Genomic DNA, 16,239 nt, shown 5'->3' with positions numbered 1-16,239 from the left:
AGCCATCCTAGGTGTATATGACTTTTTTCTTTCAGACCAATACAGTCGGAGTCATATTAAAAAAATGTTGTGGCTCGTCCAAGCTTTATAATGGCAGTGGATGGCTGTTGAGATTTCGAAGTCCAATAAAGTACATCCATCTATCATAAAAAGTCCTCCACATGGTTCCGGGGACAGCATGTCCTTCAAATAATCCATATTTAAAACTTTTTTTAACCATAATCTCAAGCTTCCACTAACAGGATATTTTTTAATATAACTCTGATTGCATTCATCTGAAAGAATAAAGTCATACACACCTAGGATGCCTTGAGGGTGAGTATGATGTAATTTTCATTTTTGGGTAAACTATCCTTTTAAATAAACACATGCTCGGACATACCAGCCTCTCCATTTCCTGCTCACGCATCCTCTCCTCTCTCTGCCAGCGATGGTACTCCAGTAGGTCTTCCTCTTTGTCGCTGACCTCTGAAATGCTGTTCTTGCGCTCCCGTGTGCGTGGCTGAACCTGCCGAGGCTCCCTGGGGTTCTTTCTCTGGTTACGGGGACTGGTGAGAGGAGACACACCTGTCTGAGAGCCTAGAGCTGGGGTGAGACCCCCCTTCTGCTTACCACCAGGCTGGTCCTTCAAAAGAGCAGATGAGGGAGACGGACTTCTGGCATGCAATCTATTTCCTACTTCTTCCTCAGCTGTGGCTCGTCGGTGAAGACGAGGGCTTTCTGGTACAGTCCGGCCACGAGAGGTCAAAGGAATGCCAGGCAGAGCTCCAGGGAGAACTGGCACCCCAAGGACACCTCTGCGTGTGGTGGAGGGGCTGAGAGGAGGAAGTTCACGCATGCTGGATGGCTCGACACCACGGCGGGATGACTGGGGACTGTCTGGAGGAAGAAGTGCACGTGAATGGGACTGAGGACTAGAAGAATTTTCTTGGACTGATGAGCCAACACTGGATCTAGGGCTAGAAGATCCTGGTGAGGACGAGGAGGTGAGTCTAGCATTGACCTGTCTGCCTAAATCTCCAGATGTAAATGAGACAGACCCAGAAGAGGAACCATGGGACAGGTGCGGACTCTCGCCTCTACGGTTTGCAGCAGGGCTTGAGGGGGTTTCAATCAAGGGTTTTTGAAGCCTGGGACTTTCTTGATCCTTTAGCCCTCCGTTGGAACTGCTGGCTTTGGATGCAAAAGTGCGTGGCTGTGGCACAGGGGCTTGAGCGATGTGGGTGTAGCTGCTGGAACGGGTATTAGTGGAGTCCACACTAGCCCCTGGACTGCTAACCACAGAGGGAGTGGACAGGGGGGAGAAAGGAGGACTGGCATTTTCATAGCTGGAGCTTACGGACAAAGTACCAGGACTGGTTGGAGGGGAGACAAGACTGTGGCCGCTCCCGTTGAGCATGGCAGACTGTGGAATGGGGTGACGGGCTTTTTTGCATTGCTCAGATGAGGAAGTCTGGCCTTCATCCATAGTCAGAGAACTCATAATGTCCTGAAGATCCTTCTCAATATTGCGCACAAGAGTGCCGTGTCCAGGACGAGGTTGCTCATGCAAAGGAAGGTGGTTTCCATTGAGCTGCCCATGGTTTTCTGTGGAGAATAAAGAACATCAATTAACTGATATTAAATGTAGCAGAATCAAGGTTTTGTGTGTGTGTGTTTTTATTAAATATATACACTACCATTTAAAAGTTTGGGGTTGGCAATACATTTTTTTAAAAGAGATCAATACTTTTATTCAGCAAGGATACATTCGTTTGATCAGAAGTAACAGTAAAGCCATTATATAGACATTATATAAGACATTACACAGACAGAGAATACTGAAAAAAGAAATATATGAAGAGTTCAGATGCACAACCAGCTAAAAGCCATCTCGGTCAAAAATTAGATAATGATACTGAGTGAATGCTCCTGACACATATTATACGTCCATCAAAACTTCAGACTCGCTAAAATTCCAGCCTCAGCCCCATCAGAAGTACCAGTACTTACATAGAAACCTATACATCTGAGCCTGATAAAAATGCATTTTTTAAAGAAAGACGTCAGATGGATTTAGCTGGTTTTGCATCTGAACTCTTCATATATAGTTTCCATAATCAGGAAACACAACTGTTTTCAGCATTGACAATAATAATAAATGTTACATATTAGCACCAAATCAGCATATTAGAATGATTTCTGAAGGATCATGTGACACTGAAGACTGGAGTAATGGCTGCTGAAAATTCAGCTTTGGTATTTCAGGAATAAATTACATTTTAAAATACATTAATATAAAAAAAAAGTTATTTTAAATGTAGTGCTTGGCAATGATAAATCACGATTAATCCATTATTAAATCGTATCCAAAATAAAAGTTTTTGTTTATATAATATGTGTCTCTACTGTGTATATTTATTACGTATATATATAAAGACACACACATACAGTATATATTTTGAATATATACTGTATGTGTGGCTTTGGATGCATATAATTTATATTGTATATAAATATATTTAATATATAAACAACATTTTTAAAAATATATACATGCATGTGTGTATATATACATAATAAATACACACAGTACACACATATATTATGTACTCAAAAACTTTTATTTTGTATGCAATTAATTGATTAATCGTTGCCCAGCACTATTTATTATATTTCACAATATAATAAAGTTTTTACTGCATTCTTAATCAAATGAATGAAGCCGTGAAAATAAGAGACTTCTTCAAATACCAAACATTTTCAAATATCAGAACCAAATACCCAGAACCATACTTTTAATATTAAACTCTGACAATCCATTATATTTAAAAATTATTTAATACATTTTTAAAGCTACCTTGATCTGAACAACAACTACAACAAAACCTAAATCAGACATCTCTCTCTCAAATCTGGCAATCACATGGATTTGAAATTCTATATTTAAAACTGTCAAGACCATATTTCACTCATAGCACATGTGCTCTAAACCCGTGCAGGACAGGGCTGGGTATAATGCATACAAACACACACCTCCCCCTCTCTTACACACTCATTCTGGGTGTGTCTCTTAGTCTACAGACTGCGGATGGCAGGAATCCCACCCTTAGCCCAAAGGTCAGGGCGGACAGAGGAGAATGGAGCCTGAATTACGGCATGACTCATTCTGCACACTCAAGACCAGCTGAACGCACTCAATTCTGTTCGTTCTCTGCAGCCAGTGCCACCGGTGCACTAACCACGCAATAAACACATTATTTTAGTCAGAGCTGTGGCACAGTGGGGAGAACACGTGTTCACAACACAGGGAAGTGAGCCCACAAATGCCATTTTATTTTGAAATAAAAAATTGGTACTGTCATTTTACCATGAAAACAAGTAGTTCTTGAGATTTCTGGAATATTATGCAGAAGTTGTACCACAACCATCCAAAGATTTTCTTTAATCTTAATAAAAGTAACTAAAAAATGGCAGAATTTAAAGATTATTTTAGTAAATTTAGTAAAAAACTCATTTTAATCACTTTCTGTAATCATATTACATAAAAACTTTTTGTCACAATGCTTTATAAGGAACAGCTCCTTTCCTGTTTGCTCACAGCTTGTAAGGTGAAAAATAATTTTGTTCAACCAATTAAGTGAAAATGTGTTCCACATTGTTAAATATAATGTATTTTAATTATTACAAATTTATCAATATCATATTATTTATTTTCCAATATAGACACGTAGCTTTAAATCATACCAGCTACTACTGAATGAAAGACCTATAGGGTCAGTCAGAAAAACAATGATGTACATGGTAGTTCACACCCACACTGGCATCACATTCACAACAATGTGATATTCACTGTCATGGTGTCATGTTACTTTAAAATGTCTGAAATGGTGTTCAAAGATTCTAAACTAACAGGGTCAAAGCCAAGGTCACCTAACAGGGGCTTTCCAGGAGTTGACAGAGTGCCTGTGGCCATTCAAATTCCCATTCTTTTCAAAGCGATTTCTCCTCCAAGGATCTCACTTCCTGGATTCTAGGCTATTTAAAATGAGTCTACTGAATGAGTGAGAGCAGTGTTTAAAATGGGCAAAGATACAGCTGGAGTTTTCTCCAATAACATGGATATTAAAGAGAGGGAGGATTAGGCCGAGTTATTTTAGGCAGATTTGTGTCACCTGAGCAGAGTCTGGAACTTGTTATAATTATCTAGGGTACAATGCCTCTCTGTGCCCCGTTTGCTGTAACGTTTAGTAATTAAATCGACGAAATGTGCACCATTATTCGCAAATGTAGCTCTCCCTCTCTCACACTTTTTCTGAGTGCCTTCAGCAATTTTAACTCCCTATTGCATCCAGAGCAGTTGTCTTACACTACCAGATTCCAGGTCAGTGAAATTTTGCTTTGCATATATACCTGTATGGTTCTTGTAAGTACTGGTAAATCCAGGGCTTCCACCTGGCATCAAACTCTTCATCCTGAGGGCCTCCTCTGGGTGGTTAAAGCGGAAAAAGGATGACTGACCAAAACACAGCATACACCCTGAGAAAAAAAGCATATGCAAGCAGAAAAGCAGCATTAAAATAAATAGTTATAAAAAATAAAATTTCACTGTATGAAAAAAATTTAAAGAAAGTATACAGTGCCTTATATGGAAGCCTGTTTCTGCCACTGAATAAAAAATAAAAAAAGGTTAATTGCAACTTTGTATCTCACAGTTCTGACTTTTTTTTCTCGGAATTGCGTGACACAAACTAGCAATTCTGACTTTTTTCTCAGATTTGTGAGATATAAACTAACAATTTTGAGTTATAAAGTCAGAATGGTCAGATATTAACTAGCAAGTGCGAGTTATAAAGCCGGAATTGCAAGATGTAAACTCGCAATTTGCAATTCTGACTTTTTTTCTTAGAATTATGAGATTCAAGGCATAAAGTCCGGAAAAAGACTGATATGTTCTCAGAATTGCAATTTTATACTCTACAGTTCTGACTTAACTCGTAATTGCGAGTTTATATCAGGGAATTCTGACTTCATTTCTCAGAATTGTGAGTTTATATCTCTCAATTCTGACTTTATAATTCGCAATTGCTAGTTTATAGGTCACAAATCTGAGAACAAATTGTGAGTTTGTATCACACAGTTCTGAAAAAAAGAATTGCGAGGTGTAAACCCATAGTTGAGAGAGAAAAGTGTGAGATAAAAAGTCACAATTACCTTTTTTTATTCAGTGGCAAAAACAGACTTTCATAGCTTCATGATGAAACTTCTAAATTAAGTTCTTATATTCAAGTGAACAAGACTGAATTCAACAGTGCACCTTACTACATTGAGTTACACCAGTAAAGTCATCTTTACAGAAATATGGGGCAAAAACTGTCATAGGATTTGTGAAATATACCGTGTTTATAAGTCAGATGACATTTTCTGTGACCTTTTTCAACAATTTTATCAGGTGGAGTTGCCAATGCCATACCCAGCAACCCTGAATGGAGCAGAGATTTACTTCAAAAAATGTCATCTTATGCTTCCATTTGCTGAAAGTGTAATTATATCTTTATAAATATGACTTTATTCATTCAAGGTAATCTAGAGCATCTGAATGAAACAAAACAGGGGTGTGGATGAAACATAATAAACCCAAACAAAAAGCAATCAGTACAAGTCACACAGCATTCGTCTGGCCTGAATCTGCGTTCTTATTTACATGCTTTACTGCAACACGTGTCACGGCTTATCTTGCATTATCAAGATTTCAAACAATGAGATTACACTGAGATCTATAAGTGTGTCTATAAGTAGAAAATGCACATATATACCTCCTATGCATTAATTTCACTTTGTCCCTCTGCCCTTATGAAAGTACTGTGATTAATGGGGAAGAGGGATCAATGCAGAGTCTGTCAAAATGCCAGTGAATTATGACCCAGACTTCCATTTCATAATGAACATTGGCACAGAAAGCACTGAGAGAATATAAGATCAGTATGACTCACTGATGACTTACAGTACAGTAGAGGACAGGATATGATACACCACACTAACATGAGCTGCACATAATGGCATTCCGTTATTCAACAGAATATGAAAATCCCTCTTTTAACACTGGCTGTCTTTTTTAAATTAAAAGATAACACTTTACAATAAGGTTCATTAGTTAACATTAGTTAACTACATTAGTTAACATGAACTAAGAATGAGCAACACAGCATTATTAATCTTAGTTAATGTTAATTTCAGCATTTACTAAAGTATTATTTGCACAAGTTGTGTTTGTTAACATTCGCTAATTTATTGTGAACATGAACAAACAACAAATGCCTGTATTTTTATTAACTAACATTAGCAAATATTAATAAGTTGTTCATTGTTTGTTCATGTTAGCTAACTAATGTTAATGACACCTTATTGTAAAGTGTTACCAATTAAACCACTTTCTGCATTATGACTACATCAATGCTGAACCCCATAAAGTGTGCATTTTGCCACATATGTGACCCTGGACCACAAAACCAGTCATAAGTAGGACAGGTATATTTTTAGCAATAGCCAACAATACAATGTATGGGTCAAGACTCAAGAAGGAATGGACTGTAATATTTTAAAAATCGAACAAATTCACTCAGAAGAACAACAGCAAGAAAATATTCTGTTTGTACACTTCCTAAAAATGTGGTACAGGTAAAATGAATAAGGTCAAATCACTGATGACAGACTATAACCTCTATTTACACAGCTAAAGACTAAACAATCGAACAGGCATATGGCATAAGGGGGCATCAGAGGGGTCAGGCTGGGCATAACGAGGTCAGAAAAGGGTTTTTAGTAATTCAGTAGAAAGGTCAAAAAATAAATAAGAGAAAATATACTGCAGTGCTGTTTTATTCTATTAAGCCCCATAAGGCAGACTAAGTTTTTATGTTTTGAGAGCATTCATGATAGCATTAAATAAAGGTATACATTTTAAAGCACAAGAGTGTGAATTAAAAAAAAAAAAAAAAAAGCTATATTATAAAAAATAGAGAAAAAAATCAGGTTAATAACCTATGTATCTTTAGATACTAGCTTACAAACATTTGAAACAGACCTACTATCTTACAGTAAGGTTTGGCTAAATTATATTTAATATAGTCAGCAATAGTTTAAGTTTTCGAGCTGATAAATAAAATCACTTATTATGATTTTTCATAAGACACACTGACCATCACAACGAGATTAGTAAACGGCGTTCAATGATTAATCAGTATACGGTGTATTTGGAGTATAAAACCGCAACTCTACAACGTAACAACCTAACCACTGGTAAAATATTGAAGATAAAACGGTTTCACCTACCAGGTTAGGAAAATAAAACTCGAACTTATATCCAATCGATTGGAAACGCTGGGAAACGACGGACACTGTGTTTGTGTGGCGCGCTCGCGTGTCGCGTGGAGTGAGGAGCGCTGAGAGCGCGTGTGTGTCCGCAGCTTTTGTGATGTAAATGTCAAGCGCTACGACAGCGCGTCCACTCACTGACTTCTGCTACTACACAAAACAGCACAGCTGTCACCTGCCCGACTGTCATCGCCAGTCCAAAGAAAATGGACAAAAAGAAGCAGTTAATACGACAAAGTGTCCGACATCCGGGAAACTCCTGCGGCGAAACTCTAGACTTCGCGGGATGTTTAGATGCTAAAAGTTGGTTTTATTTCACTGCAACCCATTTTTTTTATTTTATTCAGTTGTAAAAAGGCATACTTAACGGGCTAAAGACTAGTGACGCCTCATTAAGACAAATGTATTGGAAGTCGCATGGGTGGCACGTTGGACAGCTGTCCTCTCGCCGGCTGTCTCATGTTATTGTCATGCACAGATTGCGAACAGGGGGGCGGACTGCAAATCAGCTCATCTGGATCAAAATGATCACTATCCCTTAGTATTAAACAAATTACTTATAGCTAAACTTCAAAAATATATGCTTAGGTGCACAATTAAAGGCTTGAAGTCTGCTAGCTGAACTATTTGTTTAATACTTACAGATGCTTTTAATGAGATAAAACACATATTCTGAGAATCCAAATAAACAAAGAATCACATTTCTGTATCATTAGCCTACACTTTCCACAAGGTATACAACTAATAAAGAGCAATGTGATTCTGGAGTGCCTGAAATAGCCCAACACAGCAGAGCAAGGTCAAGTTCTTCAAATGGAAGTTCAAACAAACCCTTGTCATTATCATGGTGCAATTTCCTGGCTCCATGTTTAACACAAATACACACTGATGTGATTCCAAAGTGTATAGACTGAAATAGCTCAAGAGTAGTGTAAGGTCAAGTTTTTTTTAAGAGGATGTTCAAACAAACCTTTAGCAGTGTTGACACAAAATGGTTACACAGTTATTTTAGCTTTAGAAATGCAGTCTTACCTGTGAAACCTGTGGAATATCTGATGCAGAGTCATCTATTACATTATAACATTTAGTGTTCTGAATTTAATCAAAGGCCTTAACTCTTATGTAGTTATATGCCTGCTTCTAACTTTAGAGCCGAGCCGACCATCCAGTCTGATAATAGCTGGAACATTTGTCCACTGGAGCCTGAAGTCTCTTGATAAGTGAAATGGCATTTAGAAATGTATTTTACTGATGTGTAGGCTGAATCTATTGATTAACTGTCAAAAAACGTTCAAGGCAACCAGGTGAATTAAAAGTGAAAATCCAAAAGAACTCTAACATTAATAAACCATTAGCAAGACACAGTGTGCCTTCATTTCACAGAAATAAATAAATAAAAATGTATCCTCAGATGCAGGTACCCTTACAAACAGACCTGGATGTTTCAATTTTTAAACTCCACATTAAAAATAATGCTAATTTTCTAACCTGTTTAACATTTATGGAACTAAAGCTAGCTGAATGAGGTTAAGAACAAATCTAGACCAACTTTAAATAAGCTATTGCTTACCTTGTGTGAGTCTGACAGGTTTGGTAACTGCTAAGCCATCCATTGAGCACTGATTTCCACAGGGGTACAGAGTGATGGTTCCCCCCACATTTTCAATGTAGCAATGCTGAGCAGTGACACCCGGTCCCTGAATATTAATGTCTGTGTTCCCATGACCAAGTGTAGTCTTCCCTGCAACATGTGATGGAGATTCAGGTGATTATTACTGCATAAAACTACACAGATTAGACAAGTTTAACAAAATGTGTCCATGGACCACAAAACCAGTTATAAAGGTCAGTTTTTTGAAATGTATACATCTAAAAGCTGTGTAAACAAGCTTTCCATTGATGTATGGTTTGTTAGGATAGGCTGAGATACAACAATTCAAAAATTTGGAATTTGAGGGTCCAAAAAAAAATCTAAATATTGAGAAAATTACCTTTAAGGTTGTCCAAATGAAGTTCTTAGCAATGCATATTACTAATAAAAAATTACGTTTTGATATATTTGCAGTAGGAAATTTAGAAAATATCTTCCTGGAACATGATCTTTACTTAATATCCTAATGATTTTTGGCATTTAAGAAAAATCAATCATTTTGACCCATACAATGTATCGTTGGCTATTACTACTTACAACTGGTTTTGTGGTCCAAGGTCACATATAAGGTTTAAAAAAGGATGTTTCAAAAAGATGACAATTAATTACACATTTTAAATCATTCCATGTTATTCACAATAATATGCGAAATGCTGCAGCACAAGTTTGTAGCAAATGGACAGGTTAATGTCTGCTTCTTTAACAAAGACAAAACAGACAAACCCCCACCCCTCCTCTAGTGACCGTCCCCGTCTGAGTTATTTCATTCAAAGTGTCTACGAAGCAGATGCGAGTAAAAGAGCCATAACCCAAGCCTATTGTGAGAGCAGACGTGACAGAGACAGTGGTAGGAAGCAAGTGATAGAGGCGGGTGTATGCTGCACTTTAGATTGAAGATGAACATAATTCATTCTTTAAAAGAAGACACTTTTAGGCAGTCATACACATTCCCTAAGACAAATGTGCTCTCACTCAAGCATACTCAGTCACACTGTGAAGCAACAGGGGGTTGTGTCAAAGTCAGGTCATAGCCTCATAATTCTGTCTCTTGTTCTAAAGCCACTGCCACTGTGAATGCAATTTACAAGAAACAGCTGAAGTCTCAATACTCAGTCCTAAATAGAAACCTCAGTCAATGCTAGATCCATCATATGGGTGGATCCCGCCAATAAAAGAGATAGTTCAGCCATGTCTTGCAAATCTGTAAGACCTTCGTTCATCTTCGGAACACAAATTAAGATACTTTTGATGAAATCCAAGACCTTTCTAATCCTGCATAGCATTACTAGCTTTCTGGGCCTTGAATGTGTCACTTGCGTTGCTGTCTATGCAGGGTCAGAAAGCTCTCTGATTTTATCAAAAATATCTTAATTTGTGTTCCAAAGACGAACAAAGGTGAGTAATTAATGACAGAATTTTCAGTTTTGGGTGAACTATCCTTTTATCTATCTATCTATCTATCTATCTATCTATCTGTCGACATAAGCACAGAAAATTATGTATTCAATCCACGATAAAATGATTCGCTGATGAATAGTGCACTACATCCACTTCCTTTGGGATTTATACTTGCATGCTTGCTCTCATTCTTCCTCAGTGTCAGGGGAGGAGAAGTCCTCTATTTGTCATTCTTCGTGAGACGAAGCATAGCCAAGCTACGAGGACAGTACAGTGAGGTTTGTCCTCTCTCATGAACTTCCTGCCCATCACCGCACAAACACACACAAATACTAATCTTAATTCGTCATTCCCGGCTTTTCAGATGGCATCCCTTCTGTTTGTGTGATCATATAATTAGCTCTCAGAATTTGAAAGCATTGCCACTAAGCACAAATTCCACAGCAAACCACATCCTCAGTGTTTGCATCTAATTAAGTAGATAGAATCTGCTGGAGATACTTCATAAGGGTGTGTATCGCATTCAGTTACTTTATAGTAAGGTGACTGAACTTACCCTCTGGTAGAGGCAGCAGGGTTATAGCTGTACTCAGACGGCCACTTCCCAGGCTGACAAGATGGGGTCGTTCTGCCTGGACTTTGAGAGTCTTGCCTGTTTCAATCAGGTCCAGTGGTGTGCTCTGTCAACATATGAGGGCAACACAACAGTGAACCATTTAATAACGGATCATATTTTGCAACCTTTGAACACCGTTAAAGTGACCTGTACATTTTTGGATGACTGCTCAGGGTCTCTAAAACAGGATTAGTGTAATTCAGTTAGAGCCATTGAGTGCTAGAGCGACAGGGTAAGAGGCTAACTAGGCTAAATGGGTTTAGCTCCATCAGGTACCACCATGCAGGCTAAGAGGCTAACAGGATTTCGCTGTTAGATGAAAGACAAGAGACCAGACCGATAAATGACCAAAAGAGGAACATATTTGGCCTCAGCATGTCACAGATGGAGGTTCTCAAGGGCAGTTTGGGGATTATTTTCTTAGTAAGCCACACTTTGATGTTTCAGAGAGTGCTGTTCTACATAGAAACAAAAAGTATAATTAATGTTTTCAATAAGGAAATCATATATTTTTTGTCTTTAGGTGATGGTAGAAATCACACAGGCTTCAATGCACTAGAAAGGATTTTGGGAACTGAACAACCAGTGGAAATTTCACATCAGTATCTTTTCCCCTTCTGGGATGTAATACTGTAATACTGTCCATTGGGATTATCCAGTGAGCCGGTTGAAAAAAAGTAATATTCAAAATAAACATACAAACAATTGAAGAAGTTTATTTTCTTTCAGAAAAAAGAGAGAATGTTTTGACATCACAAGGATGGCCCAGGTTAAGTTACAGTGGCTGCAATGTGAAAACAGCTACAGTTGAGGTCAAAAGTTTACATACACCTTGCAAAATCTGATAAATCAAATCAAGTTAAGTCACCTTTATTTATATAGCATTTTTAACAATACAGATTGTGTCAAAGCAGTTGACACACAGTATAAATTATAGCATTAAATACGAAATAGTGTGTCAATAATGCAAAAATGTTACTAATGCTAAATGTTAATTATTTTATCAAAATAAGAGTGATCATACGAAATACATGGTATTTTTATTTAGTGCTGACCTGAATAAGATTTCACATAAAAAATGTTTACATATAGTCCACAAGAGAAAATAATAATTAAATTTATAAAAATGACCCCGTTTAAAAGTTCACATACGCTTAATGCTGAATGACCTACAGCTGTTTTTCTGTTTTGTTTTTTTTATTAGTGACAGTTGTTCATGAGTCCCTTGTCTGTCCTGAACAGTTAAACTGCCCGCTGTTCTTTAGAAAAATTCTTCAGGTCCCACAAATTCTAAGTTTCACCATTTTTGTATATTTGAACCCTTTCCAGCAACGACTGTATGATTTTGAGATCCATCTTTTCACACTAAGGACAACTGAGGGACTCATATGCAACTATTACAGAAGGTTCAAATGCTCACTAATGCTCCAGAAGGAAAAACAATGCATTAAGGGGGGTGAAAACTTTTAAACAGAATGAAGTTGTGTACATTTTTCTTATTTTGCCTAAATATCATTCCATTTAGTACTGTCCTTCAGAAGCTACAGAACATACTTGCATGTTTTCCAAAAGACAAAATAAGTTAAATTTACCCTGATCTTCAAATTCAAAGTTTTCACCCCCTGGCTCTTAATGCATCATGTTTCCTTTTGGAGTATCAGTGAGTGTTTGAACCTTCTGTTGTAGTTGCATGTCCCTCAGTTGTCCTCAAGATCCGAAAGATGGATCTCAAAATTATACAGTCATTGCTGGAAAGGGTTCAAAAATGCTGAAAAAACAAAGAATGTTTTTTTCAACAGCGTGCAGTTTAACTGTTCAGGACAAACAAGGGACTTAAAAACAACAATCACTAAACAAAAAAAACAACAACTGTGGATCACTCAGGTAACAACAGTATTAAGAATCAAGCACATGTAAACTTTTGAACAGGGTCATTTTTATAAATTTAACTATTATTTTCTCTCGTGGACTATATGTAAACATGTGAAACGTCTTATTTAGGTCAGTAAAAAGTAACACGCATTTTGTATGATCCCTCTTATTTTGGTAAAATAATTATTATTTTGCAGATTCTGCAAGGTGTGTGTAAACTTTTGACCTCAACTGTATTTCATAAAGGCAAAAGTTGTATTGAATGCATATGTTACAAATATACTGGGGAATTATCCATTTCATGGTTTGTGATTGTGATAGCAGGCACAGGTTCCTTGGCTGTTTTTTACTCCCATATGTGTGGTATGAATGGACTTTACACACCATACCAGTTTTACACATCTTTAAAGTGTCTTCAGATTTCATCTTTTTTTTTTTGAGTTTAGCACCAGCGTCCATAGAAACAGCCTTTAAAATTGAACAGCAACAAGGTTTCTAATAACAATGTACGAATTCTTTCTAAAATGATTAAATGTCACTGTAGTTTGTTTTAGCTTTCATATCTTATGCTGTCATCTCCTGATAATAGTGCTGCGTATAAAGCTGCTCCACAGTTTCCATTGTCCGCTGACATTTTTTCCACATACGGCTTAGTCGTTTGTTTCTGTGTGTATTTGCATGTGTGTGTGTACTCAACTTTACCGGTGAAGTTTTAACAGGTGCACTGAACTAACGGCTTGTAAACCCTGTAATGTTTGATTGGTTGAATACAGTGCAGTGTTTGAGCAAGATTAAATGCAGACAGAAAGGCTGAACTCAGCCTCTCGGATCAACAGCGATGAAGATTAACCCCATAATTAGATAACGGTTCACCTCTTAATTTCCACTTCCTGTGGAGATCTACAGACTCCACATTTAGGTGACAACCTAGGAATTTGCAGAATTGTTTGTTTTTCCTATGATGTGCTGATATAGACATTTTAAACACCTTATATTATTATGTTATGCTATATTCTGCTTTTAAACGATTTTGATGACAATTAGGCCAAAAATCAACAGTAAAACACTCTGTATATGCACACTACCATTCATAAGTAACTTCTGAATTGTACTCTATATATGTGTAGTGTATGTGTGTGGTTCAGGTATACACTTCATTATGGGAACAGATAGCAATATCCAAAATCTTGGATATTGTACATTTTTGGTCCCCATGAGGAAAACAGGAAACAAGTTTTTTTTTTTAATCTAAAATAAAGTTTCCTGTAAGGGGTAGAGCTAAGGTTAGGGGATTGAAAATACAGTTTGTACAGTATAAAAACCACTATGTCTATGGAATGTCTCCATAAAAGATGGAAATGCAACATGTGTGTGTGACAAATATATGAAATGCTGAAATGTGAGATTCACCATTTCAGCTCACACACTCACCTGTAAGACCTGGTGAGTCTGGCGGCCATGCTCTGGAACATTGTGATTCAATCTGTCCATGTCTATGCAGTTATCAGTCACTTCATGACATTCGTTAAGATCCTGGAATTACAGAAAGATAAACAGCAAGATGTTTTTAAAAGTCCAAAAACACCAAAAGGGCTGATTAGGTTCAGTCTCATTAAATGTGAGGAGACTTTGAGTCATGATCACAACATATATTTGTTTACTTTATACAACATAAACAGACTATTAGAATAAATATGTAGATCTGGCACAGTCACAAGATTTCAAGCTTGTGTCTTTGATCTTAATAGTGATCAGGTGTTTCCTTATTGTAGACAAAATACAGTGATGCAACGATCTTACAAATGCATACTGTGATCAACCAACTGTCGTGAACAGACCGGAGTCTGCATCTTAGTTGAAATACACAGCATGAGTCAGTGTGACTCATCTCACACACAAACACACGCACACCAAGACTCACAGTGAACAGATGCAGCCAATTATCTATGGTAGAGACACAGGCACATTAGCGTGAACAAACTAGAGTAGACCTCAGGTCAGTACACACATCACTGCAGATCAGTCATTTTGGAACATCCCTAACCTGAAATCCCCCTCTCCCTCCTTCCCTCACCTCTCCTCTGTCTCTGACTCATACCACTGTCTCTCAGACAAAACAGACCTGCAAGACAAACTAAGCATCAGGTTCTTTGTGTGTACGTATCTATGTACGTACCATCTATTGCGAATCAGTGAAGGGCTGTAATGTCACTAAAAGTAGTAAATCTGTTTGTTAAATTACAGTTCTTGAAGTGGTACTGTAACTTAAATCATGCAACTTTACAATGTGATTTTATTGCTCAAGTAGCTATTTTGGCTATTTACAATCAGAACAATTAGAGGGATAGTTCACACAAATATCAAAATTACCCCATGATTTACTCACCCTCATGCCATTCTAAGTGTATATGACTTCTTTCAGACAAATTCAATCTGAGTTATATTTAAAAAATGTCCTGGCTCTTCCAAGCTTTTTAATGAGTGCAAATGGGTGTTAAAATTTTGAATTAGAGGTCATCTAGGGTCCTAAAATCTGTACCTGAAATGAATCGACCCAAATCACTTCTTACCCAAACCTGACGTGCATAAATACATTTTTAAAATGAATAACCCGACCCAAGACTGACCTGATGAAATAAGGCCCGAGTCCGACGGCATTTAGGCTATTTTCATTAGTTTCTTTACTTATTTACTTATTTACTATTACTTAATGTTTTTGCCTGCCTGATGGATACAGGTTCAGCTTTCAGTTGTGACCAGTGGCTTTTAAAAAGCCTAATAATTAATGGATTTGCTAGAGTTGTCTGCAAAGTTACCTCATCTCCAGTGAAAGGCTTCTGCATACAAATAAGAAAAGCCCCACATGAACACTCAGCGTAATGAAACGAGTGGATTTTCCTTTTATACGTGCATTTCTTAAAATGAACTTCAAGAACACAAAAGTAGGCTACACATCCAGGATAGTTTAAAAGAATTCAGGCAGATTCAGAAAAAGCACATTTTTTATTACTCGGGACCCGAGACCGCTAATACCGAATCCGCCCGAGGGACTTTTAGACTTTTAGACCCGAACCGCTCAGGTTCTGGGTCGGACCTGAGGTTTTCGAATCCAAGTGGACCCGTGAATACCTCTATTTTGAAGTCCAATAAAGTGCATCCATCCATCCATCATATACCACATGGCTCCGGGGGGTTAATAAAGGCCTTCTGAAGTGAATCGAGGCATTTGTGTAAGAAAAATATCCATATTTAAACCTTAAAAAAACGTAATCTCTAGGTTCTGCTAACTGTCACATGAACATTCACGAAAGAGTGTGTTCCAGTGGATGACACAGGACGTAGGTGTAGC

General features: G+C 37.5%; 1 protein-coding gene across 1 annotated transcript in view; it reads right to left on the bottom strand.

The window, feature by feature from the left end:
• phldb1a (pleckstrin homology-like domain, family B, member 1a) overlaps window positions 1-16,239 on the bottom strand; it is a 56,519-nt gene that overhangs the window by 29,226 nt on the left and 11,054 nt on the right. The window contains 5 exon segments of the mRNA XM_051109849.1: window positions 383-1,587; window positions 4,393-4,518; window positions 8,924-9,094; window positions 10,959-11,082; window positions 14,322-14,423. Of these exon segments, the coding sequence (XP_050965806.1) occupies window positions 383-1,587; window positions 4,393-4,518; window positions 8,924-9,094; window positions 10,959-11,082; window positions 14,322-14,423 (1,728 nt within the window).

Source organism: Labeo rohita, chromosome 5, assembly GCF_022985175.1.
Source record: "Labeo rohita strain BAU-BD-2019 chromosome 5, IGBB_LRoh.1.0, whole genome shotgun sequence".
In the NCBI taxonomy this organism is placed as follows: domain Eukaryota; kingdom Metazoa; phylum Chordata; class Actinopteri; order Cypriniformes; family Cyprinidae; genus Labeo; species Labeo rohita.
This window is presented reverse-complemented; position numbering and strand designations above follow the sequence as displayed.